This window comes from Gymnodraco acuticeps, unplaced genomic scaffold (assembly GCF_902827175.1).
Source record: "Gymnodraco acuticeps unplaced genomic scaffold, fGymAcu1.1, whole genome shotgun sequence".
Lineage (NCBI taxonomy): Eukaryota > Metazoa > Chordata > Actinopteri > Perciformes > Bathydraconidae > Gymnodraco > Gymnodraco acuticeps.
Window position 1 is genome coordinate 2,295,684 of NW_022990484.1, and position 27,866 is coordinate 2,323,549.

General features: G+C 40.9%; 1 protein-coding gene across 1 annotated transcript; it reads right to left on the reverse strand.

Moving 5' to 3' along the window:
• On the reverse strand, positions 1 to 27,808 carry rell1 (RELT like 1). The gene is made up of 7 exons (XM_034226250.1): positions 27,601 to 27,808; positions 18,409 to 18,618; positions 14,584 to 14,655; positions 9,081 to 9,135; positions 4,917 to 5,159; positions 2,872 to 3,004; positions 1 to 1,293 (listed from the first exon to the last, which is right to left on the reverse strand). Exons 1-7 carry the CDS (start codon positions 27,623 to 27,625, stop codon positions 1,249 to 1,251), a joined length of 783 nt encoding a protein of 260 aa, XP_034082141.1. The 5' UTR covers positions 27,626 to 27,808; the 3' UTR covers positions 1 to 1,248.
• Between the last annotated feature and the right edge of the window lie 58 nt (positions 27,809 to 27,866).

Sequence of the window (27,866 nt, forward strand, 5' to 3'; positions counted from 1 at the left end):
TTGATATGTATTAGTCGTCTTTATTTTCTTCCTTATACAAAGATAAAAACACAGCAAACTGTCCCAAAATATGAATAACAACATGTATAAATATATCTTTTTAAATGACACAATGAAAGGACAAGCATTCTTAAAATTATACTTTTTGATCATCTGTGAAAATAATATTGTTGGGTCAAAAAGGGCTTCTCTATTAATGTCATATCGTACTTCCATAAAGAACTCATGTTTTAAAAAAGTTTGATAAAACAGAAAGGCCGAGATTTACTTAACTTTGGTATCTTTTGTGGATTTAGCTAGCAAAGACTTAATCCTACATTTACCATAATGCAGAAACTATTCCTGGTATTGTCGAGACCAAATCCAAGCTAAAAGAAAGTGCTGGACTTCCTGAGGGGGACATGAATGCTAATGTTTCTCAATGTATGCTGTAAACAGGCACTCAGTCGCTAACACGTTAGCATAGACAACTTGATGAGCTGATAAAAAAAACAATGGAGGTGGGTTTAAATCTTGAGTAATAGCTCTCGGACACATTCAAAAAATTACAAATGGAAAATCGAAAGTGACCTGCCTGAGTATACAGACTTTAGGTTTTTTGGTAACGTAAACACACGCTGTCCCTTTAAGAAAAAAACACCAAGAAGGCAGCCATGTTGGATAAAGCTAATTTGTTGTTCAACACAGAATACTTCACTTTCTTCTTTAGTAGTAGAGTGGAAGATAAGGCACGTCATGTTCACACCTGCTACTTCCTGTTCCTGTGATGCTATCAGAAGTCATTCCTACTTCCTGTTTGAGAATGGCGACCCGTAGTTAGGTCTTGGAATGGCTGTATCTGTTTCTTTGGGCTTATCCGTTCTTTTCCTCCACTTACAACAACATAAGAACACACATGATCGGCGTATTGAGTCACCTTAGTTCATCGGGAAAGCCCTCATTCAGGGTCCCTTGACATTAAGCAGCCGCCCTGCTTTGACGCTCTTGCGCAAGGCACTATTTTTGAAATCTTTTTTAAGAGGAAAGTGTATCACACATAGACACACCTTACCCCCTTTTCTCCTTGTAAAATGGGGCCACTCTTGCCACTGTGTCCACCATCATCAGCTCTTTTGCCCCCCATGGAGCAGGAATGTGGGGGATGGGGATGTGGGGGACTCCCTGGTCCACTTGCCCCCCCCCCAGCGCTGATGATTTATTGTTCTTTTTTAGGGTTTGGACCTGATGTTCTTCCTCCACTGAATCCTGCTATCGGTTCTCTTTGTCCATGTCGTCGTCGTCGCCCTTCTCCTCCTGTAGACGGTAATACGAGGGGGTTTAATACGGATAATAATCATGAATAATTTTCAGATTAGGCGTGTTCTGCCATCAGGTTTGTTTACTTTCCTGGGCTGAAGGCCGGTTTTCTTTCTCCCACAGTCAATACGGGAAAGCTAAGAGTCAATATGTGAGCTGAGAGCATGGAACGAGACAAACACGGATGTGAAATGTGTTTTAAAGCTGTGATTGGATTCTTTGCATTGGTACTATCGATAGAACAAGAGTGTTATGTTTCTCCACCCAAGAACAAATGAAAGTCAAGGTTGCTGAGTCCAAACAGACTCTAGACTCTCATATTTCCAAGCTTTCATTTCAGAAAATGTAGAGAAAAAAACAAAAGCTAATTCCTGTCTTGCTGAACAACAAAGCTTTGTGCTTTCTCGTAGATGTTTCGTTGTCCAAATTGTTCGAGCTTCGTTAAACATGTCATTTGAATATATTTGTCGAAGCCATGTTCCAAAACTCATAAAATAAAGAAAGCGTCTAAATATGGTTTGAGAAAAAAGACTTTCCTACGTTAACCAACTGTAGATATGTTTTCCTTTCACAATAAAAGCCTAGCATTAAAAGTGTTGCAACTGTAGCTGTAAGCATCATAGCATTCTCTACTGTATTTGATATATAATAATAATAGTGTTATCTATAAAATAGGGTCATTAACCTCCAGCCAAAACGCTTTGTATGAACATTAAACGTGAATATAAGTAAAGCAGTAAATCTGATGACTAACACTGAGGATATATAAGCAATGGGAGCCTCATCTGTTTGTTTTTCTGTTTGGAGTGTTTAAAATAACCTGAAAATAAATCCTCCACAAGGACATTTTCATTGTTGTTCGATATCTGCGTCAACAGGAAGACACAACTCCTCCTCACGCTCTTATGAACGCTTTATAGTCACTGAGGAAAATGAAGCAAAGCTGTTCATGATCACCTTGAGAAGTTCCTGTGATGTAAAGTGCAAACAGAGAGGCTTATTATTGATGCGGTTTGATTTTCAGTGATTCTTTAAAATGCTCTCTTTCTGATTTTAGGAGCCCATACAATACAACCATTAATCGATTTGGTAGGCCAACAGAAAAGGACATTTGATTGATAATTGATTCATGTTTTTCAGGTAAATAAAATAATAATTTCCTAGTTCCAGCCACTTCAAATGTGAGGATTTGCTGCATTTCTTTTTCTTTAATGATAGTAAACTGATTGTTGGAGAGTTTTGTCTGAGGAAAACACATTTAAGGAATTCACATTGAGCTATAGTATATTTCACAATAGTTTCTGGCATTTTATGGACTATTTAAATCAGCTGATTAAAAGATAATTGAGAAAGCATTTAGTTGCCGCTCTGACCCATTTAAACTATATTTCAAAAAGTTGTTGTTGTGTGACGATTTATCCCAGAATGTCACCAAGAGCTTCTCACATCACCAAGAGAGCACAGAGAAGCAACGTACAGGAATAACTCTGCCTACATGAGCAACACTGGGGTAGAGCTCCATGGAAGACACAGGGAGACACAGAGAGAGAAGGGGAAGTTTCCCAGAACACACACCTGCTGGGACTCGGAGGTCGTCCGGCTCCTAGGCTCCGCCTCCGTTGGAGACGGAGGAACGCTCCCGTTGGAGTCCGTGATCAGCAGCGTCCGTCTCTCCCGGGCCGGCTTTTCACACTTCGTCACCCGGAACCTGAGAGGAGACAGGAAGGAGAAAGGTTTTGAATGGTTTTTTTGACGTTTGGGGAAATGAGAAGTACGTTCTGCAGAGTCGGCTCATTAAGAGGAACCGCTGGAACAAATGTACAAAGACTCATTTTTTCTAGGTCAAAATCAAATAAAACCTCTTTTTGCTTGTTGTTTGTTTGTTTTGTGTCTATTATGAGAATACTGATCTAATTTACTCGGTTTTTTAAACTTTTTATTTAGTTGTTTTCTTTCATGCTGGGGTGGGGGTGGGGGGGGGGGTATATTTGATCCGCTTTTTGGCCGTCTGGTTGAAATGTGCACTGTTGTATCTACTGTATGTATCTGACTGCTAAATTATATTCTGTAGGATTTTTCTTTATAATGAAAACGGTCCAAAAAAAAGTGTTAAAAAAAAAATATATAACCTCGAGGAAGTGGATTTGTTGTATATTCATAAAAGGAAACATAAATAACAAACAGAAAAAGGTCCTTTAATGGATAAACTCAGCGGGGATCGGCTATTCTCATTTGTGCCACAGCTGGTTTCCACACTTTGCTAATAACACACACAATTACACTCGCTGTGACCTCCGCTCTACTCCTCTATCATCCTCCCACCCACTCAAATGCACCTGTTCACTCACACACACACACACACTCCAAAGCTTTAATTAAATCTGCAAATGAATATTCGTATCCAGGTCATGCTGACCCATTAATCTCGGTGGCATAAACGAAAAGCAAACCGCTCTGCATCCCGATCCATCGCAGCGGGAGGAGGCTTTCCCGGTTCACTGGTGGACTCACAAATGTTCCTTTAAATTTAATAAATCTGAGACACAGTTTGATAACTGTATCTTACTATGAGAGAGCAGTTTCTTAAACCCATTTCAAACACTGGAAACATTTTTTAAATCATTGAAAAAAGCCAATATTTATTGGGGGAAAAACTCCCTATTGCCAGATTTTGGATATTGTAATATCACTATATGGCACAAGTATTGTATTTTCCTAGTTTTAAAGGTGGCACGACAGTAAAGAGATGTACATTTGTATTGTTTCTTTAGCCTCCAAGTCATTATATCCACATTACTGATGAGTCTGAACAAAGAAAATATTGTAAGATTTGATTTTCTACATCTCATAGCCATATTATATAGTAGTTTTTATTATTAGAGGCCAAGTCCATGCCTCCCGTTTCTTTCGGTTTCCTGTTATTTCCCTTCTGCTGAATGAAGTCACTGCTAACGCAAACATCCTCCCACCACATCACATTAAGAACTGGCGAAACAGGCTTTTCATTTTTCATTTTCATCAAAATAAGGTAAAAAAGTAGGTAAGTTTCAAATCTGTCAACAACAAGATGCTCCACTCTCACCTGATGCACTGTGTACATCACACATTTATGTTCTGCTATCAGTCTGTTTTGGGAGAAAGGTCCTGTTGGCCTTGTTGCCATGGTGCAGCTCCACAACATAGGTTAACCACTGAGGCTTCTCAAAAACATAACCCAGGCTGAACCTGCCGCATCTATTTTCCCAGGGTTCCTCCTGACTGTCCACATGTTCCACGTGGCTGGTCTGGGGTCAAAGTGCACAGGAATGATAGTTGGTGTAATTAAGTGTGGACTTTTAGGGTTTAATGTTTGATGGCTAGTGTGTGAACTAAAACTGTGCTCATGTGTATTCAGTAAAGCATTTTCTTTTAATAATTTAATACATAAAATAAGTTAATGAAAAATAGTTGTCAACACATATGAATGCATCCCCACTCACACTAGCATGTAACTACTTGCAAAACAACCCCACCGTCCGAAGAAATTCATCGTAACTCATCTAAAAGCAGCAAGACAACCCCCCCCCCTTCCACTTCCTGCCTCTCTGACAAGACACACACACACACACACACCTGCCCACCTGCCCACAGCGAGCACCGTGACCTCTCCTGATTGGATGCGCCGCTGCTCCGGCCTCCTCGCCGACAGCCTCCTCATCAGCGGCCACTTCTTCTGGCTGCAGCGGTTGCAGATGTTCTTGTGGCCCCCCAGGCCCCCGATGGTGTGCAGGTGGCTGCAGGTGTGCTTGGGGGCTCCTGGGGGGGCACCCGGGGATATGGGGGTCAGCGGGGGGGTGCCGGGAGAGGTTGGGGTGAGCGGAGGACTGGAAAACAGAGAATTTAGTGATTAAGAGAGGGTTTAGGGGTGATTAAACTACAGTAATGACCCAATTATTATGATAAATGATACATTACAGTACACAGTTGCACTTTAATTATGACGTGTGTAATCAAGATGATGCTGATGACTATAATTGGAAGCGGCGCAGAATAAAACATAATTTAAATCAGTCCCAGAGCAGTTAATATGCAACAAAAGGGGAAAACTAGACATATTTTATAGGTCAGCAGATTGTTTAAGCACCATGCAACATATTAAGATGGAAAAAAATGAAAATTAGGAGGGGGGGGGGGGTTCCAGTCAAAAGTGAGACCTTGCACAGACGAACATCTGACCTACATCCAGTGCTATGTTTCCGTTTACAGGAATGAATTGTAGCTCAATTAACTCTGCAGCGTGTCCTTTGTGACACATTCATATCTTATGTCTTCAAACAAACACTGACCAGTCTTTGAGAATGATTTAAAAAGCAATAATGGAGTTTCTCTGAGACACCTGATCAGGAGGAGCTGGAAAAAGAGGTCAATCTGACACGCTTCTCTCCACTTTCAGTGTTGATCTAGACGTGTGCACACAAAGCCTAATAAAAGGCGGATTAGGTGTTCGTTTGATCTCCACACAGCGTCTGCTTTGGTGAGAGGAACACTGTGTGCATGCTTCATGACCCTGGAGAGCAGCTCCTCACATTGTTCACACACAAAAGGGGAATACACAGTGTTTTCAGAACGTGTGTCGAGGGACGAAGGGAAAGTCTCCTTAATAAGGCACGAGAGAAATGTACTTTTAATGTAAGAAAAAAGAAAAATAGTGATACTAAGTGGTGTGAGAAGTACTTAGAACTTTTACTTCAGTCAAAATAGTGATAACACAAAGTAGAAATGCTGCACTGCAATTGAAAGGCTTGCAATCAAATTATTATTGAAGTAAAAGTGGCATGAAAACACAATTAAAGCAATAATTACTGTTTGAGAATCTCGTACTATTGATGCATTAATATGTGTATCTCCTAAATGTGTATACAGTACATGGACATCAGAAAATGACATTACAGAACCATGGGATGTATTGTGTTGCTACATCTTTTTGGAGGCTTTTCACCACACAACGGCAGAAAGTACTTCCTAATTTCCCCCGTAAGGTCACGCACATGTTGCTGTGTTTGTGTTTGACAAATGTGTGACGCTCAGCAATGCAAATGTGTGGGGCAAACTGGAGAGCGGGAAGTTTTGTTGCCATCTGAGCTTAAATCAACTCAATTTGGTTCCTGGTTCCTCCATTTTTATCTTAACAACATATAAGGTCAAGTCGTTCCAGTAGTGGCATTTTGTGGAGTTTAGTCACAGTAGCTCCATTACATTCTTCATTAATGCCTACTAACATTCAAAAGCAGTTCCAAACCACAGTCAGGAAATACCCAACCAGGCATCCTAACTGGTTGTTTAGCAAGCCCTGTAGAACAACCATCAAATCACACAGCGTATCCATAATCGGAGTTAGAACGTGGAATGGACATTTCAAGTATTACTAGTCATCAACAATTCAAAACTAAAGTAAAAACAATTATATTTGCAGATTACTCCAGCTAACACATATTGGATATTCCCAGTATTATTTATATATGCATTTACTTTTTTCTTGCCCTAACTTAATTTTTCTTTTTTTCCAGTTTTCATTAGTTTTCTTTATTTCTTTGTACTCCTTAATTTCTATACGTTTTTGACTAAATAAATGCCATTATTATATTGATGCTAATGATGATGCGCGGGAGGGCTACTCCCCATAAGCTATGCTTCAGCCCTCCCGCTTCTACTAATTTTGTTAATTTGTGTGTATGAATTATACGTTTTTGTACGATTTTAGTAGAATAAATAAAAAAAATAAGTACTTCAACCTAGCGTTGGTGTTTATTAGAAGAATAATAATAATGTGAATTGCAATAACGTCAAACCCCACATGAGTTGCAAGTTCAATTCGAATATACACATGATAGAAAAGGAGAATAATATTTCGGTTTTTGCTTCTTCTCTAATCTTTTACTGATTTTTTTTAAGGCGGCACAGGATTTTTTACTCCATAAAACAAAACGAGGGTGAAATAAATCCAGAGAAATAAGAACTGTTAGATGGGAGAGCACAAGGAGACATCGATTTGCTTTAAAGGTGGGGAACCAGTGGTGTAAACAATGTGTGACATGAATGTGAGAAGCAAAAAGGTATGAAAAAATATGCATGACGCTCAAGGTGAGGATTCCTGAGGTATGAATCATGAGGGGGGGGTAAACGCAGGACAGGGTGGAGATCAGCTGACGGACGGGTGGCGAGGGGAGGTTAAGCACCGAATCTGGAGCGGCAGATAGCGAGGCCTGGACACACTACAGTCACTCTCCTTCCTCTTCTTTTCTGCCTGTCTCTCTCTCCCCCCGTTAAGTGTCCCATACATTACCCCCGCCGATACCCCCCTTATTCCAGCATCTCTAAGTGATCCTCTGGCACTCTGCCCAACCTGACTTCGGAGGAAGAGGAGCAACAGGAAGAGAAAGAGGGACAGAGAGCGATACCTAAACCGGTGCAGTACTAAAAACCAACCCGTAATGTCTCTTTATCTCTTTCCATTCCTTCCACGACAGCGGGAAGATGACAGGAGGAGAGACAGAGAGAAGGAAACATACTCCGCTAACTCGATTTACTAACACTCCTCCTCTGTCACGGGCCCTACTCCTCCAATCGGTCCCATCAGCCCGTCTCCCTCTCTCCTTATCTCAGCGCTGAGGAAAGTGAAGACGTCTAATCTGGGCTCGTACCGTCAGCTCCTGCTCTTATGAAGGGGGGGGGGCTGGTATCCAAATGGCTAGCAGGAGGCCTTTGAATATAGATGTGAATATCAAAATTGGAGGGAAATCATTTCGGAGGCAGATAGATGTTATGCTGGTAAAGGATGCTGGACTTTAGATTCCTGTTAGGGCTGGAACTAACTGATAAAACGTCGCTAATGCACGTTAGCTTACTTTCGGTTCTCACGATGTGCATATCTAACGATGTCTAAATGCATTTTTGGTTTTGGAAAGGTTTAAAAAGATATGTATTTTTCTCTTCCTCTCAAAACTACATGTGGGGAAATGTAATTCTCCACCAATTCATCTTCAAATATTAAAGGTCACCTATTGTGCAAAATCCACTTGTTCATGTATTTTCTACATCAACATGTGGAAAGAGATTCTGAACGTTTCGTGAAAAAAGATTCGCTCTCTTTTTGTCCTGATCCATTTATATAAAAACCTGTGCAATGCATGATCTGTTTGGTGTTTCGAGCCAAACACTTCAGAGACATGTTTTGTATATAACTGAGAACTATAATATATTGATGAAAAAGAGCATAATAGGGGACCTTTAAGTTCATATTTTGTTCTCTAAAATATCCCAAAAAGATTCAATGTTGCAAAGATGTATCAAAAGTAAACTGCTTGTTTTGTCTGACCAACAGTCTTATTGCCAAAGATTTGTAATTAACAACATATTTTATTTTAGAAGCTGGAACCAAAATATATTTGGTCTTTTTTAATGATAAAGCCTCGAGTGTAAAGCTTCTTACCCCTACACTTACTTTTCTAAGTTGAGTCACAGTCTGGCCAAAAATTCAAAAAAGTAAACAAGCCAACAACTGTGCTCTTTAATAATCCAAAAACACTGATATATGGGGCGCAGTCACATGGGGGAAATACCCCAGCTGTTTGCTCTAAATCAAACCTTGCCAATCTGGAAAGGTATCAGAGAGAATGTGGCCTGATTGGCTATCAGTCACTTCCTGCTCGGGCCACTCTCGCTTTTCGGCACCAACAGGCTAACAGAGAGGCTTATGGTGCCATCTGCTGGTGGAGATGGGTAATACTCAACAGTTAAACACTCACCCATCAGAGTCGATGCTGGTTTCATGAACCATGGCTTTCAGCGCGTCTGAGTTTGCTGAAGAAGAAAACAGACACGGTTAGAACAAAGGAGAGAGGGGGGGGGGGGAGATAAAAACACTGTTGGGGATTAGTGCAGAAAACGCTCCAGTGACTTCAAAAGCAAAGCGCTTATTGAAAGATAGCAGATAAACTCTAACACAATTAAATTGCAAATGAAATAAGCACAATGATCTCAGAGGAATTTAACAGATCAGAAAAAACCTTTATCAACGCAACAAGAAACTCTTCTGGTTAATGGTCAGTAATTCGGCCTAAGGAAATGTCCTTACAGTGCACATGAACAATAAGTCTAACCAACTTCAGGCGAAGCAGCATCAACTCAAATATGGATTTACATAATTTCCTCCCTGAGACAGGATTCCCTAAGGCCTGGCTGTGATGCATTCACTGACTTCCCCTTGAGCACACGGATAAAGGGGGTTCTGCAGACCTTAGGATGAGCGGTACAGAGACACAGACATGACTCATGTTGGTAGACGGGGGTATTTTTAAGTTATGATTTCATATGAAGAAACCTCTGTCCTCCTGGTCACCCTGGATCATCCTCAGGAATCTAGCACCGCAGGGGTTTTCTACATCCTTGGTAGCTGCTACATATGTTTAGCCTTGAAGTATTACAGACTTGCAAGTGTCATTTTATTGGTACAAGGCTTCAAGACCTGTGTAACTGAGTGACTAAATGTAAGACCAGGTAGCAGTTTTGATTCATTACCAGCCGTGAGAATCAGTTAACTGTGATTAAACACAGTTTTTTTCACATGAGATACTTTAGTATTTTTGTCATTGCTTTTCTCACTGGTTTGGTATAGACAGGGCTTAATTGCAAAAAGGCATTTTCACAAGTTCTTGTGCGCCAATCAGACTTTAATCAATAATGTGGGATATGTAATAATTATTTAAAGAGGCCTCTTGTCAGTCGCAACTAAACAGACAAAACCGACACAATCACACAGGAACACTTTGACCTTTTCTTTTTGTTTTAGAACAAGAAAATAGAACAACTATTTTTAACGTGCCATATATTTCTGGACACATTTAGTTATTTAAATTATTCAAACAGAAACCTGGCCAAATGCAGATTTAGCAAACTACATTAAACGTTCACTGCAGAAAATTGTTAACGTTTTTAAATCTATTGCGTTTTTTCATCAGCTACAAAAAGTAAAATCACAAAATATATCCCTCCATCTATTGAGGGAATTACAAAAAGGCAAAAAGGGAGATGTACTTTATTCTTTAGGGGGATTTTATTTGCGGTTTTTATTGTAATAATGCTACATGGACATCCAATGAAAACAAGCAGCAGCACTGTGAGGCCTTTACTCTGAAGTTATCTGTAGATGGCAGCCTTCGCTCAGCCATAGAGACGACTACTGCTCCCATACAGACTTCTCCTTATATTTATTTATACACAAACTGCTGCTGCTGAGAGTCACTTCCTGTGTTCCAGATAATGATTGCCATCGATCATTTTCTAGGTCGAATGTTGACCGGTTTAATAGATGTTTACTATATTAGCATCAGGACTATTTTCGTTGTAGTTATTTTTAACCATGTCATGCGGAGTGACGATGTGACGGTGCGTCACTCGCAGCTGACGGACAGGTCTTCAAACACTGTCCTGATGAAAGCAGCGAGGAGTTCAAATCAACACAAGGTAATGATGGTCTAACACCAGAACAGCACAATGCTGCCTTCAAGTGTCTCAAAGTAGGCTAGTCAGCTGGATAGGATGAAAGATGGATGGTAGTTCTTGTAGTTTAAAACATATTCAGCTAAATCGTTTTAGCTCAACATGTGCATTACGGTTAATTAAATTGACGTCTATGTAACTTTTTTATAAATTAAAGAAGACATTTAAACTGAAACAGCATAATTGTTTTTTGGGGGAATAACAAAATAAAAATCACCTTTAACAGAAAATACATAATGTAATAATGATGAATTGTTTATATAATATTTTTCAAAAATGTTTAGAGCAGAAATGTTTATTAATGTATATAGTTTCTCCTATGAAGACATATTTTTACAATGGTTTATGATACCAAGAACTAAACACTTTAAAACACCTTCAACATCTTTTAATGTATTGTTTATATGGAAAAACATGCTACACAGAGTGAAGGGGCGTGAATGGTTGGAAAAGGGTGTTGCACTACACCACGTATCCTAAACAGGTGTGGCAGGGATAAAGTCGCAGTATAAACGTTTACAGTGTAATTGTCTCCCACTCCTTACAATGCTGTCTGCCTCTGAACCACAGACTGTATCAACTCTGGAAAGAAAAACGCTTTTTCTGCACAGCCAAAAGACCCAGTCCGAGATCACCTGATGTCACATATTCAGGCTTAAGTTCATCTCTAGGGCTGAAACTAACTATTATTTTCATTTAAATAAATCTTTTGACTCGTTATTTTCTTTAATCAAAAGGTTTTCGCTCTATAAAATGTCAGAAAAAGTGAATCAGTGTCTCCAAAAGCCTACGATGACATACTCATTGTCTCGTTTTATCCAAAAACATTGAAAAGCGATTGAATAAAGTAATACAAATTAATCTAATGCTTGAACCTGCAGGACATCTGATAACAAAACAAACTGTTTCTCTGTTCCTTTTTCAACAAAAGCATTGTTTACCTGAAACAGCAGTTCCTCTCTTTCACTAAAGTATCCATCAGCAAGGTGCCTACCTAGTACCTACTAACAGCTGTTTCAATAGAACCGGTGTAATCTGCACTGCCAGTAAGGCATGTGTTCATTATGAAGCGGACAAAATACTAGCATTGATCCTTATCTTTCCTGTCGCCACTTGTAAACTCAGCTGAACAAAGAACTACAATAACTTGCATTGAAGAGTTATTATGAATTCGCCTTCATGTTTCACCTCAGGGAAATTTAGAGGAATCATGCCATCAAATAGCAGCTTAGACATCGTGGGAATTCAATGGAAAACAGTGACGTTCCTGATAGTCAAAGGGGCCTTATTATGCTCATTTTAAGGTCTCATCGTATGTTGTGCCTCTACTGTGACATGTTTACATGCTTTAATGTTCAAAAAGCTCTTGTTTTCTCTCATAGCCGATCCGATTGGTTAGCTTGCCGGATCTGTTATAATTCGTCAGAGCGCTAGCCAATAGAAGCGTGAATGTTACTTGTGATGTCCCTATGTTAAGGAAGTAAACAAAGGACTACGATCGAGGCGTTTTAGCCTTTGGGATTTAAGCTATTGCAGACCATTTACATGCACAAAAAACCTATATAACATATTACAGGAACGGGAAAACCCCAAAAAGCATAAAAGGGCCTCTTTAACCACAGTCATTATTCATTTCCCTTGAAATTCCTATGAATCACACACACACACACACCAGTGTGAGAAAAAGTGTTTCGAGAGTACTTGTCCATGGACAAGTGAGTTTGGCAATTTACTTGTCCGAATACATTTTTCACTTGTCCAGAATGGACAAAAATTGGGGCCACTGGAATCTTCTTCTTCGTCATCGTATTTTACATTTTCCCACGGTTTTTACGACACCGCTAACGTAAGTGAGCGGTGAGATTTTACTGCATCACACATAGGGTTGGGTATCGTTTGGATTTTAACGATTCCGGTTCTGCTTTTCGATTCCGGTTATTTTTGGTTCTCGATTCCGGTTCTTTGAGAGGGTAAAAATAAGTCAAACTGGGAGAAAAATATATTTATGAAAACATTAAGTCAAATCTGTATTCCTATTTACAAATCACTTCATACTGTTTAATCTCTTACAGTTATTGAATACAATTATATAAAAATAATCTCTGCATTGTTTAGTATAGTTCTAAGTGGTGCAGTTTGAGAATGTACAATTAGCCCAGTCTCCTCTGATGTTACACTGCAACCTGCCTGTGAGACAGAGTCCAACCACACATGTCCAACACATAGGACATAACCTAATAATAATAATAATACATTAGATGTATAGCCTATAGGCCTAGCGCTTTTCTACAACTCAAAGACGCTTGCACGCTTACACATGTCCTGCAATACACATGCTGCAGCTGCCCAGCTGCTCACTGTTTGTAAAAGTAAATAAATAGTATTTTCATTTCAATAATGTACTTTCTATACCCTGCTTCATAAACAATACTGACATCCCTGCTCCTCCGAGTCTGGGGGTCCGGGGATGTGAGGACAGCGCGAGGACACAGACAGGGAGGCTGCTTCACTTCATAAAGGAAATGGTGGTCAATATTAACAACATAGGAGCTAAAACGCTTAATAACCTTCATTACATGTTAGAGAAAGAACATAAGAAACAGGCAGCGGATCCGCTGTGTGTAGAGAGAGAGAGAGAGAGAGAGAGAGATGAGACGAGCAGAGAGGATGAGAGAGAGAGAGAGACGAGACGAGAGAGGAGAGGAGAGCAGAGAGCTGAGCTAGCGAGAAGACCGAGGCGCGAGAGAGAGAGAGAGAGAGCGAGAGAGAGAGGAGAGAGAGAGAGATGCACCGTGCAGCGATCAGCTGATACGGAGCATAGAGAGAGAGAGCTGCGGTCCGCGGGGCTCGGCCTCGCCTCCTGTCCTCACAACTCTTATTAATCCCGGTACCGGACAATTGTTATTTGTTCCTACTCGGAACCGAGTTTTGCTTCCCAACCCGGCCACTGTGCTACACGTCCCACCGCGCTCCCGTCTAACTGTACAGAAAGCGGCGAGATGCATTTCCTTATGAATCGACAAGCAGAACCGAAACTAACATTTATAAACGAACAATGGCGGACACGTACAATTTGCGAAAGAGTTCTGCCTTTTGTAAACGGAATGTATCAATAATTTGTCAATAAATGAGGGCGAAAACCGTCACTTGTCCGCCGGACAAGTCAATTGAATGATCTACTTGTCCGATATTGTAAATAGCACGTCCCGGACGGTGGGACGTGTACTTTTTCGCACACTGCACACACACACACACACACACACACACACACACACACACACACACACACACACACACACACACACACACACACACACACACACACACACACACACACACACACACACACACACACACACACACACACACACACACACACACACACACACACACACACACACACACACACACACACACACACACACACACACACACACACACACACACACCACACACACACACACACACACACACACACACACACACACACACACACACACACACACACACACACACACACACACACACACACACACACACACACACACACACACACACACACACACACACACACACACACACACACACACACACACACACACACACACACACACACAACACTCACACACTCACACACTACCACACACACACACACACACACACACACACACACACACAATGTGTTATCTACAGCCAGGTTCATACAAGTGGCAAAAGGGATTTATTTAGTGTTTGTTGTTGGACACATACCTTCATTTTTCATGATGTAGTGGACAATCTGCCCCACTGTGTCGTTGTTTTCACTGAGGGTGTCATTCATGTCTGGAGGGAAAGCAGAAAAATACACCACATCAAATTAGAAATACTTGAATTATAATGTATTTAATAAGCATTTGAAATAACAGTATCCTCAAGCAGCATGTAAAAAGGAAGTCATACATATTTAGGCAGCATATTTCCGAGTGCAGTACAGTTAAACAAACCGTATAGCCAATCAAGTGTTTTGAGAGGCAGACCCTCCGGCGTAGCTTAAGGCCCCTTTAAAAATGGTAAATGCTTAACATGACACCCATAAATCAGAATTCAAGAGCCCTTGTTAGTATTACAACTTGACTGTACTCCCAAAGGCTGGACTGTTTCACTGGAGCAGGAATGCAGTTCATCATTTAAAATGGAAACTATGCTGCATGATGGTATGAGATAAATAAACAAGTGAGCTAAGGTCTGCCTTTGGGCTGCTGTCAGTAGTCACTTAAATACAACCAATTGCTTGTTGAAGTAAAAAGAAAGCAAGAGAACTCTTTCCAGCGTTCACCATTATACTGAACACTAAACAAATAATTAGTCCCACAGTAGTCAGTGCAGATATAAGTCAGAGCTTGTGTTTGTCTATAACCCAGATTAAAAAAATCGCAATAATATATATCATTTAAATATTGTGATATGTTAGCAGGATCTTGCCTAGTTGCCTAGCATCAATATAATATGGGATTTTTGTAGTCCTAAACTTGCAATAAGGGGCCACTTGGGGGGAGCTAATCAACACATAAACACACACATTCTTATAGATACAATTGGGATATTGTCACTAGTGAATGCATTGTATCAAAAGGGGACAAATAGTGCTATTTTATTAGGTCAACATCAGTCTACTCAGCCAGTGATCACCATACACTCATATCCTTTAAATGTGCAGTCCTGACTGACTCAACAGAAACAGAAAATCCCTGCAGCACACTCCCCCGTGAGGCACTTCCTACAACTTCCTGTTGACCACTTCCTGTTGTTATCTCAACATGATAATGTTACACAGATTTATGCGAGTCTTCTGGCTGCTTACGACTGAGAAAAAGAGGCCGAGAATGAATAGGGGAAACCCGATCCTTACGTAACAAGGAGACCGGGTGTACTGAATGACACAAGCAATGTTTTCAGATGTTTTGTTTTTTTTCCATACTCTTTTGTTGCGACGTATGAGAGAGAAAGGGTTGGGCGTGTCTTTACATTTATCCTATTTCAATACACTTGAGGTCAAAATCAACATAATTCAAGGGCGGTTTAGGCTTTTGGTCAACATGGGACATTATGTTCCCCATGTTGATGCCAGGAGGAGAGATGTGCAGGTCTGTAGTACAATAACAGATGAGTAAAAAAAAGGCATTACGCACGGACAGGAACAAATCTGGAAAGCATGATGTAAGCACTTCCTTCTTTCCATAACAATCTCATGCCTGTGATTTATAACCCATGGTGGGAAAAGGCAGAGTGCTAACATTCCCTCTCTCCGTGTGGATGAGCGGGAAAACTCATCTCAAACACAGTTGTCATCGCTATTAAGAATGATCCGCAGATTTCAAGGGAAATTAAATTAGCGCTGTGCAGGGAATGTCTTTGCCTCGCCTCGCTGCTCAACACACCCCAGTGTTGAGTCAGAGCATGAGTGATGAGAATGCCAAAACGTCTTCCTGGTTACTACCGGCCTCCACTCCTTGAAAAGGCAGACGCAATAGAGGAACTGGGTTTAGATAAGAATCAACAAGACAATGGAGTAAGAGATGGTGATGATGACTTACTGTAAATGTTAATAGGGTTTCTGAACTGTGATTACACATGGTTTTCAGGCATAAACGTTACCTTGGTTGCTGATTGGCTAATGGTTAAACGAGCCAAAACATCGTTATGACATCATAAAGTGGCCGAAATCTGACCAGCTCATTTTCAGAGAGGTTTTTCTATAAGTGGATCAGGACAAAAAGAGAGAGAATCTTTTTTCCTGAAACTTTCAGAGTCTCTTTACTTAGGGGACACATGTTGATGTAGAAAATACATGAAAAGGTGGATTTTGCATAATAGGTGACCTTTAAATGATGGTGTGTAAAACGAACCACTACTCCTTTTATTGACATACATAGGTTTCTAGTATTATGTCATTTTCTACTAGTTTTCCCAAAGACAGACGGCATATCAACATCCCTCTGCACATTCAGTACCTGGCACACAAAACTCATGAGATTCAGGATTCAGGCATGTGGAACCAGCCTGTGAGTCCTGGGGGGAAGGTGGGAGCATCCAGTGATGTTACTGTGATATTGCTAACCTTGAATTTCACCATCACATGACAGGAAGATGGAAATCACGCAGACCAATGAGTAATTCGGAAAACCACTGAAAATAATTTGCTTCTTCTGCATTTTTTTTCCATTTAAACGCGACAGCATTAAATCGTGTGACTGAAGAGAAAAGGATTTGGGTTGATATTGAGAATATGTTAATGATGAACTTGAATTGTTATGTTTATTTGCTTCTGTTGTAAAGCAACGAACGAGGCGAGGCGAAAAATGTATGAACCTTAAAATTGTCCTTTAATCAAATCCCTTTTTTAAATAAGTAGAGTTGTAGCCAAAATAGATGTTATCGTTTTTGTATAAATGTAATGTATTACATTGCTTCCGATTGCTTCCAACACCGCTGTTAATACCGGTGCATGCAGAATATTTTGTTAAACAAAATAATATAAAACATTTTTTAATTAATGTTGACTTTTTGGACATTGGATTAATATAATTTCTGGATGGCACAAGTCTGAAACAGCTCTACACCGCCACCACTGGAATATTATCATATACATTTAATTAACATTCATGTGATATTAGCGTAGTCTAATCTTATTTAATTTTGCAACCGGGCAGCAATTCCGCAACAACTTCATCTTCACCTGTTGCACTTGTCATTTCAACTTTAAAAACAATAAAACTGCATGAATTGCTTCGTCGCATTCATCTAGATCAGGGGTTCTCAAAGTTTTGATGAGTGAGGGCCAATTTAGGTACCCAATATTGGATTGAGGGCCGCTCAAGAAAAAACAGAACACAAAATAATTCCAAAACAAATCCTTTCTTTATTGTACTAACCAATTACCGCAACTCGCGAGATGCCTAGTTGCCATGCAACCAGTAGTCTAGCAAACTTTTCACAAGCTGTCATTCATAATTTAGGAATGACAGCCCAGGGGGCGCAGTTTTACCATTCTTAAATTCCATTCTAATTCTTACTAGATACGAACCATGGAGGATTCAAATATAACGCATGTATTTCAGCGTGTCACATTAACTGTCGCGGGCCGCCAGAAACATTTCCGAGGGCCGCCATTGGCCCGCGGGCCGCACTTTGAGAACCCCTGATCTAGATCCTCTGTCTCGAGCCAGTTAACTAGCGGGCCTTCTAGAGCACCTGGAACCGAGGGAAACTCTGGAAGAATACGCCCATTGGCTACAAATCAATATATGATTGGTTGATCAAACTGTCAGTCCAAACGTACGCTCTCATTCAGTGTAACGACCAGGGCATTCTATCAAGGATGTAGAATACCTTGGTTGAAGGATATTCTACCCAGAGACCCAGAACAAGATCTGATTGGTGGCTTTCTTTTCTAACACAAAACCACTGAAATGCGTAGTGCATGGTCCGAGAAGCAAACAATGTGCACAGCGATGCAATAAACACATAAATCTGTCAGACAGTGTCATATGTCCACATTGCCTCATCTCCCTCCCCCCTTCATTCAGACTCCCTTACCTCCGCCCAGCTCAGGATCCTTCTCCTCACACTCCTCCCCATCATTGGCCTCAGTGGTGCAGCGGTAGCCCTTGCTCTTCAACACGTGGCAGATCACCACCCCCAACAGGCCCAAGAGGAAGAAAACAGGCACAAGAACGAAGGCGATGTATTCCGTGTTATTCATCGCTTCTCCACCGTCTTCTGTCGCAGAAGCTGTAGTCTGAGCATCTGAAGGAAGAAAGAGAGATCATGGTCAAATGTGATGCAATGGAACAAAACAAAGGAACGCCCCTGATGGCAACCTGATATCCAAAGTGAGTCTGAGGGCACATTCTGGGCGGAGCAGCTGAGAGGATTTAAATGCTCTGAGCTGCAAAATGACAGATTTCATGTTCCCTTCATGGGTCAATCCAACCTGCTGCTGTCTCTGGACTCGACAGCTCGAACTGTGTGATTTGGTGGAAGCTGTGCCACTTTTACAGCTTTGAGGACTCACCTGATTTAAATTGTAATGGTTAAAAAAATGATTTGTTTTTCTCATACTGCCTGTGCTGCAGCCTTTCTGTTCACCCTGTGTCTGGAACCAGAGCCCAGTCTGCTCTGATTGGTTAGCTGTCGGCTCTGCTGTGATTGGTCAACTGCTTAGACCTTAGATTATGACGTACAATGTGTTGGAGGAGCGCTAGCCAATAGAAGCGCATGTGTTACATATTGATGTCTTTATATTACGGGGTAATCAAAGGAGACCAATGGAGGCGTTTCAAGCAGGTGGGGAGTGTGTGGGAGAGAAACTCCCTCAGGGATTTTAGCCTCTGCAGACCATTTATATAACACAATACAGGAGGGGGGAAACCGAAATGAGCACCCTTAGCATAACAATAAGGGTTGCAGCAGGGTTATCGATTTGTATAGTAAGTGACAGCAGTTAAGAGAGCAAAAGGACCATAACGTTTACCACTATAGCTCAAGCTATCCTCTCCCACTCACATCTGCCCACCCCCCTATACACCGGACTTTAGACCCATCAAGGTGCCACATGGCTGGGGAGGATGCTGAATTCCAAATATTGTACTTTTAATTCAACTTAAGACCATTATTTAACAGTACAATATGTCATTTACTTTGTTTTATCTTATCATATCGTTTTAATAATTACTTTGTGTACTTATTCCTGCATTTTTACAGTGTATTTGACATAATTCTTTCCTTTTTGTCTTGAGTATCTTGTGTGTTGCACTGTTAAAGGAGCTGACTGATTTCCTTGTTTGGGACTCATTTCTTGCTCCACTTTATGTCGTGGCACAGGATCAGGTCAAAGGTCAGAGAGTAGACGGTGACCTGTGCTCAGCTATGGGCTAGCGCTCTCCTGGTTCCTGCAGTTGGAAACCACGTGATGCATTCCAGCCTAAAACACTGCAGGCTTTGTCTGACTTCCTGTGCGGTGTGTGTGAGACAGAGACACACACATTAGGAGTCAGAGAAAGACACACAGAGACAGAAATGGAAGGTCGAATCTAATCACATGTTCATGGCGTATTGAAACGTACCACCACTGTGTGTGGCGTATTTTTGCATACCTAACCAGGCCTCCTGATGCACACAGGCCTCTGAGCTGTCCCTTTGTCCCGCTGTCCCGATAAATACACACTGATAAAGACCTTTGTCTGCTCATGGACCGTCCTGTGTCCTATACTGTTGGGAGCTTTTACACCAGCTGGCTGCCTCACTCCCATCCCTCTCCAAATGACTCAGAATCATCCACAGGCCAATTAGCGGATTGCATTGAAAAGCATTGAAAAGAGACTAAAAGGCTTGAATAGAGTCCTTAAGGAGGATTTAGAGTTGAGTCATGAAAATCTCTTAGCAACAGCTGGTGTCGTGATGAAAGTCCTCGCAGGGACAGCCAAAAGATATCTGAGAAACACGCACCCACATGAACGGATTCACATGGTCATTATGTTGATTTATACAGTGCCAGGGATGTACTCAATTGCAATAATTTGAGAATAGATCGAAGCGAGAACAGAAGGTCACAATCAAATCACAGACTGCAACTGCAAATCAGAGCAAGGTGACGCAGACACCCAGCTTTTTTAATGCCAACAAATTATAGAAATGTTTAAAACATGAATCAAGAATGTTGGCACTTTAGCTTGATTATTTGTTGTCGTTCGTTCACTACAGAAATTCTTAGTTGACTGACACTTGAGATGATTTTGTGGATGCATTGATTTCAATACAAATAATCATTAAAAGCACCTTTTAAAAATATTATATTTCCCATACATGTGCTCACAACTATCATAGAAACAAGTTGTTTAGCATGAAAAAGTATTCAAAAAACACAAATCCACAGAAGTAATCTTAGTAGACCAAGACAAAAAACGACCGATTAATTCGCTAATCGACTAAGATGGTATCGAAATGTATTAACAACTCTAAACACTGCTGTCGTTGAGAAGTTTGACTCTTTCTATTAAATGAACACATTAGTCAGGTTTATTCATAATTAATCAAAATAACAGGGTCTACAAATAAGCTGGAGAAGAAAAGCAACCATGTTCATCATGACATTTGGATGAAATATGAGAAGTGATTCTGGCAGTAAGAAAATATGTTTGACAAGAGATAACAATATTATTTCACTTCCTCACTCTGGAGAAAAGTATTTCCTGCTACAATATCAAATCCTTGATACATCACACACATCCTCTGCAGCTGAGCGCAGCAGAATAGGTCAGGATTTACCCTGTACCCGGTTATCGACGTCTCTGCTGCCACGGCCTCTTTCACAAATTGATGTTAAGGACCTTTTAAATCTCCTTGATTATTTTGGTCTCGTTCAGTGCGTGGCTGGCCCAACACACGAAAAAGGACACACTTTAGATTTAGTATTATCGTTTGGACTGTCTGTCTCTGTGGATGAAATCTGTGCAGCAACGCATATCTCAGACCATTTACCGGTTCTGTTTACAACTTCGATCCCTTCTGCAGGAGTCGAATCACGTGCCCCTGCGCGTCGTCTGCGTTCGATTAACCCCTTGACTGCCTCACAGTTTTCTGATGTTTTTAATGCTTCTCCGATCTGTAAATTAGAGGTTGTGGAGGAAACTTCTGTGTAGCAATGCAGTGGGAGTCACCGACTCATGAAGGAGACACAGGACAAGCAGGAGTTCTGATGTCAAACACTGATATTTAATACAAGCATCGGCCGGAGAAATTCACATCACAAGTCACACAGTCAAAGGTTCTGACTGCACAAGTGGTTTGCCATGTCAAATCTGATCAGCCTCGCATCTTGGTAGACCTTTTAACTAGTTTACAGAGAGTCAAATCCACATATTGGGGATGAGCGTAAACCATGGCGTAAACACATCTGCAGACACAGGAGATGTCTCAGACGGCAGTCAAAGCAGCCAAAACAGAGCACATTTCTCTGTTAATCTTAACTTTTTAATGATCTGCTCCTAGCCGCCGACTCAGGTAGCCCAGCTGTCCTGGTGCTGTTAGACCTGACTGCTGCCTTTGACACTGTGGACCATAGCATCCTGTTGTCACGGCTTGAACAGTCCGCAGGCATCACAGGCTCTGCCCTTGCATGGTTCAGGTCCTACCTGACAGAACGTAGCTTCTCAGTGCAGCTAGGTGCCTTCTCCTCTGCTAAAAGCCCCTCTTACCTGTGGGGTTCCCCAAGGCTCTATCCTGGGCCCCATCCTCTTTTTACTGTACATACTGCCCTGGTTCAATTCTCACTAAACATAATATTCCCTTCCACTGCTACGCCGACGATGTACAGATCTGTCTGCCTCTCAAAGCAAATGTCAACCACTCACTACAGCAGTTGATGGACTGCTTAACAGAGATAAAATCCTGGCTGAGCCAACATTTCCTTAACCTCAACAAGAGCAAGATCGAGGTCATCTTTTTTGGACGCCAACCTCCAGCCTCTCCGGTTGATATTCTGGGCTCTCTCAATGAAAACATCCTCCCCTCTGTCATGAACCTTGGAGTGACCTTTAGTAGCACTTTTAAATTCAACAAGCAGGTCAGCACCGTAGTCAAGACCTGCTTTTTAAAAAAAATAAGATTATTGGCCAAAACCAAGTCGTATTTATATGTTAAAGATCTAGAAAGGGTTATTAATGCCTTCGTAACCTCAAGACTGGACTATTGCAACGCTCTGTATGTGGGTATGGACCAGGCCTCAATTAAACGCTTACAGCTAGTCCAAAACGCAGCTGCACGTCTTCTGACTGGCCATAAAAAGCGTGACCATATCACCCCAATTCTGGCCTCACTACACTGGCTTCCAATTCGGTTCTGAATTGATTTTAAACTCCTTTTATTTGTTTTCAAAGCCCTAAATGGGCTGGCTCCTGCCTATATAGCCAAACTCCTCCATCGCTACAACCCAGCCAGAGCTTTAAGGTCGGCTGACCAGCTGTTACTGATAGTGCCCAAGACCAGGCTCAAAGCCTGAGGGCACCGAGCCTTCGCAGCAGCTGGCCCTAGGTTCAGAAACACTCTGCCCCTCCATGTGAGGTCGGCCCAGACACTAGGGGTTTTTAAATCCTCACTAAAAACACACTTCTTCTCCCTGGCCTTCTAGTCAGAGCGGAGCACGACTCCTGACTATTCCCTGTGTTTTTGTTTTTTATATTCCTTTAGATGCACAAATGGTAAGCTGCTTTAGCTATTAATAAAGACAAAGTGAATTTCAACACTGCTGGTGGCTGCTGTGATATTTGAATCTAGAACTGTATATGACTTCTGCTCTTTCTTTGCACAAGACCATCACTCATTAGCTACAGTATCAGTGGATACAGCTAATGACCCGCAGCCTAAAGCCAAAGGGCATCTCAGAAAAGAGGATGTGTCTTACTGCTGAGACTAGCAGACAAGACCTCCAGACACTATAGAACCACATGTGTGTGTTTCCTGACCTTAATTCCTGTTTCATTTGAAGTTTCGGATCATTTCAAATTGCACTTCTTGGTCACGTCTTAACAAGATCAGGAAATCAGAAATGGCTGCAAGAGTTTGACCCTTTTATCATCGACCTCTCAGCTCCTTCCAGTCAGTAATCCGATCCTCAACTAAATATAACTGCATTATTCTCTTCCATTCACTCGTCAGAGAGAGCGGAAATGGAAACGGTTCGATTTCCTCCCCATTGACCACTGTTTGGCTGGTTAACAACATCAACGTTTCCAACTACTTTATCTACGTCAAACTTTGAGGACTTCAACCAAATCTCAAGAGTCTTAGTATGGCCTTTGTTATTGGGACTTTATCAAATACCACAAAACTTTTTCAACTAACCCGAAAGCCATAGTGCACAATGTTGTAGCGTTGACAATTGGTCCTTTTATTAAAATGATGCACACAACACAATCTTTTATACATAATCATCAGTAAGGAGGATATAATGTCTAAGTGGGCAAATGATTACAATTTGAAAATGACATCAATTTGGCGTTTAGTATATAGCAATGATATTGTAAAATAACCAAAAACCAAGACAATATCCAGTCTCATTTAACAATATCGATACATTATCAATATATTGCCATGCCCTATAAGTCTAAGTGAACATATATGGCCAGACAAGGCTCTTAATTCTTATCTTGTCATGGAAAGAAAATTATTGGTCAATTAAAAAGGTGTAACTGAAAAGCTGTAACAACTAAATATTAACTGCTGAAAAAAATATAAGATAGTCAAATGTTAATCCCATAAAGAGTTTGTGGCCTTTTGCTCTGAACTGAATATGTATGGGTTACAAGGCTCTTTGTGGCTTACCATGTCCTCCCATTCAGGAACTCATGAGCAACTAAGAATGCAAATCTGAGACCCTCTGACATAAACTAACCCCATCTCTTTTCAAATTACATGACGGAGCGGTCTTTCATGGTTCGTTATCCATTTAGTCTATTAAGTGATCTGAAGTCGACACGAAACCTCTCTCGAAACTGGGAGAGAAGCCAAGATCTCATTAGGCGACATTCCTCTTGTGCTAGCTGCTAATGGCTAAACCAAAGATCTTTCCAAAGAACTTCTACAGCTCTGCATATTAGGAAGCGTGCACTTGTTTGAAGAGTTGTTAAACTGGACACTGGAGACCGATCAGTGAGTAGAAATTCTAATTCAACTTGAGGGATGAGATATTTACTGCATCCTTTTTAAAAGCAGAGATGCAGTTTCATGCAGGTATTCAAATAAACAATCGAGAATTAGGTCAGTGGTGTCTCCATTACAAAACGGTCACATGATGCTAGTAACACTGTCTTTATTATTGAGTAATCTGCTGGTTATTTTCGCAACAGATAAAGTGAAGACAATTTTTGTTGTCAATAATATCAATTCAATTCAAAACCTTTATTTATCCAGGTGAAATCCCATTGAGATCAATGATCTCTTTTTCAAGGGAGACCTGCAGCAGTAGGTTCCACATGAAGACATACAAATATAAACAACAGAACAACAAAAGGACATCATACAGCAAAATGTACAGGGATTACAATTTACATATCTATCGACATGTACAGGTACCAACAGCATCTGATTGTGTAGCATCCTTAAGCCAGAGGTGACATCTTTGATTCACAAAACTAATGAAAAGCAGCTAATCATCACAATTGGGAAGTTAGAAGTAGGGGAATCTTTTGCTTTAAAATAATAATAATAATAATAATAATAATAATAATAATAATAATAATAATAATAATAATAATAATAATAATAATAATAATAATAATAAATTAGACTTGTATAGCGTTTTTTTTTGTTGCCTAAACAAATATATTTTGTGTGAGAGAAATGTTTCTTTGAAAAAAAATTCTTGTTTTGGTTTTTATTATAGAGATACATAGTGGGAGTGGGAGAGGGGTAGGGCCGTAGGGGTGACGAGAGGCAGCAGAGGGCCGCAGGTCAGATTTGAAATGTTTGTTTTAATTCCCTTTTGTATTCCTTTTGCAACCTTTTTCTCTAGACCTTTATGGGGGTCCCGAACCCAGGTTGGGAACCACTGACCTAAAATACAACATGTGCCTCATTGTGAGTGTCAAGATCACTTTTAGAAACACTCAGGGTGTGTATGATGCTGCGGAGTAGACAGCTGGAAAATAGAGTTTGCTCACACTGTGTATACAGAGCACACACACACATTGAGTGTATTTTGAATACTAAACCTACGTGCTGGATAACTGGGTTTAATTGAATGAGCACGAGAATTCAGCCTTGGCCTTTTGCAAGTCAAAGACTCCTGCGGACTTTCCATGGAAAATTGAAACAGGCCCGGAATTTTAAAGGTTAGGAAAAGACACAATATGGAATAATAGAGACTGCTGACTTGAGCATTTGTTGATGCAGAGACACATACAGTATTCTTCTCTGACATATAAATACTTTGAATATCTCTTGTACTAGTAATGGTTTAAACAGGCACGTGCACTGTCAACATCTGTTACGAAGTTCACATGAAAAGTAGATTCATTCTACACCAAGGTCCTGTAATAAAAATGGTATTCAATATTTGTACAGTTACCAAATACATTATCAAATATAACGTCATATTCTGTATTGACTGCTGCATTGAAAATCACTGAACTGCACTGATATGATGGACACAACACATACTGAAACTAGCAAGTTCATTCGGTTAGGGGCCCTTAAGGTAATTTAAAAGGTCCCATGTCATGCTTTTCTGGTTATTACCCGTCCCCTTGTGTGTTATGTAGCTTTTTCTGCATGTAAACGGTCTGCAGAGTCACAAACCCTCAAAGAACACCCTGTAGCGAGTAAAACTCTAACACAGAAAAGACCTGTCTGTGCTGCCCCAGAACGCCTCTATGGAGATTTCTCTTTTTCTTCCTGGGTACAGTGACGTGCCCATACCCAATCCGTGGAGCACACACACACTCTCTCAGTGGCTGACACGCTGGGGGGGGGGGGGGGGGGTGCTGGTGGAGCCTCGAAGCGGTGAAACTGTGGCGCGCTTACACTATAAGTGTAAGTGCGTTTGGGGGTGCGGGTGCTAGTGGAGCCTCGCAAATGGGTTGCAGCCCCCTCAGCACCCCCCCCTTCCCGCGTCCATGGTGCTCAGGCTGAGTTCAGGCTGAGTTTCGCAATGTCTCGCTGTCTCGCTGTCCCCACGCAGCAACCAGGAAACGACACCAGTAATATAGCTCACACTGTCCCCTCCTCACAGCAGCGAGCCGCGCAACGTCCCGCCAACATGGCACCCAGACCCCACGCAGCATTCTCATCTGTTTGTCATTACTGGTGTCATGTTCTGGTTGCTAATGCCATTGTAACACATAATCACTGATGTTCCGCTGTAACGGTGGTGGACTCATCAGAACAGAGTGGGCGAGCTGACCAATCAGTCGGTAGGAGCTCCAACAAGCCATGTAGGAGAGAGAGTGAATACACATACTATACAGAGATGCTGTATGAGAAACCAATGTGAGTTTGGACAATTGCACAATGTAAATCTATTCTAGTAGACCTCAACAATGGAATTATGATCAGTAGAAATGGCCATGACATGGGACCTTTAAGTTTGCACTTTGAACAATGTAATTGTTTTTGGAGGGTTTTTTTGTTTAACAGGTTTAGTACACAGAAATTACAGGTTTATGAGTAGTAAAACTACACTATAAGTTAGGGTGAAATAAAGCCTGTATAAAACATCTGTTGGATAAATGATAATCTTAGAAAAAAATTGTAATTTCGTGTATAAGGCAACACTTGAACTGTGTTTAAATGAAACCACCATAATGCTACATAAATGGAACAACATAATCATGCCTTAAAGGTTCATTAAAGTCATTAAATATCTTTATAATGTGCTTTGTTCAATGTGGCATTTTTAGGCAGTTTGTCAATTTGTCTTTTTCCACATCTTCCTACACACTGACCCCATTACATCTTGAAGTTTGGGCTACACGCAGTAACTTTGTACAGTTTTCAGGAAATTTGATTTAACTTTGAATGCTAATGTTAGTGGTCAGATTTTCAAGAAGCATTTGCATTGGCAGCAACACACGGGTGCCCTTGTTACGTTAATTGAATACACTCAGACTATTTTAAATTGGAAAAAACCATAGACTGTATATATAAAACCCATTCTGAGTAAAATATGACGGCTTTGCCTGTGCAGCACTGCTTCAACTTCTCCACACAAGAGAAAAAAGCTTGCAAACTTACGCGTACTGGCGGTAGTATCGGCCATTGATGGACAGAAACTAACCGGAGGGCTGCTGCTGATGTTTTGGACAGCCGGCCGTTGTCGCTATGGTGGTCAAACTAAACCAAACTAAAAGGAGGGACTTTCTGCAAACATACACGTATTTCCTGATTCCCAAAGAGTGCATATACGCCATATACGCATATACGCATATACGCCCTAATCTTAAAGTGGTACTCCCCAACTCCATCTATCAAAGAGTAATACACAGGCAGCGGGAACGAGA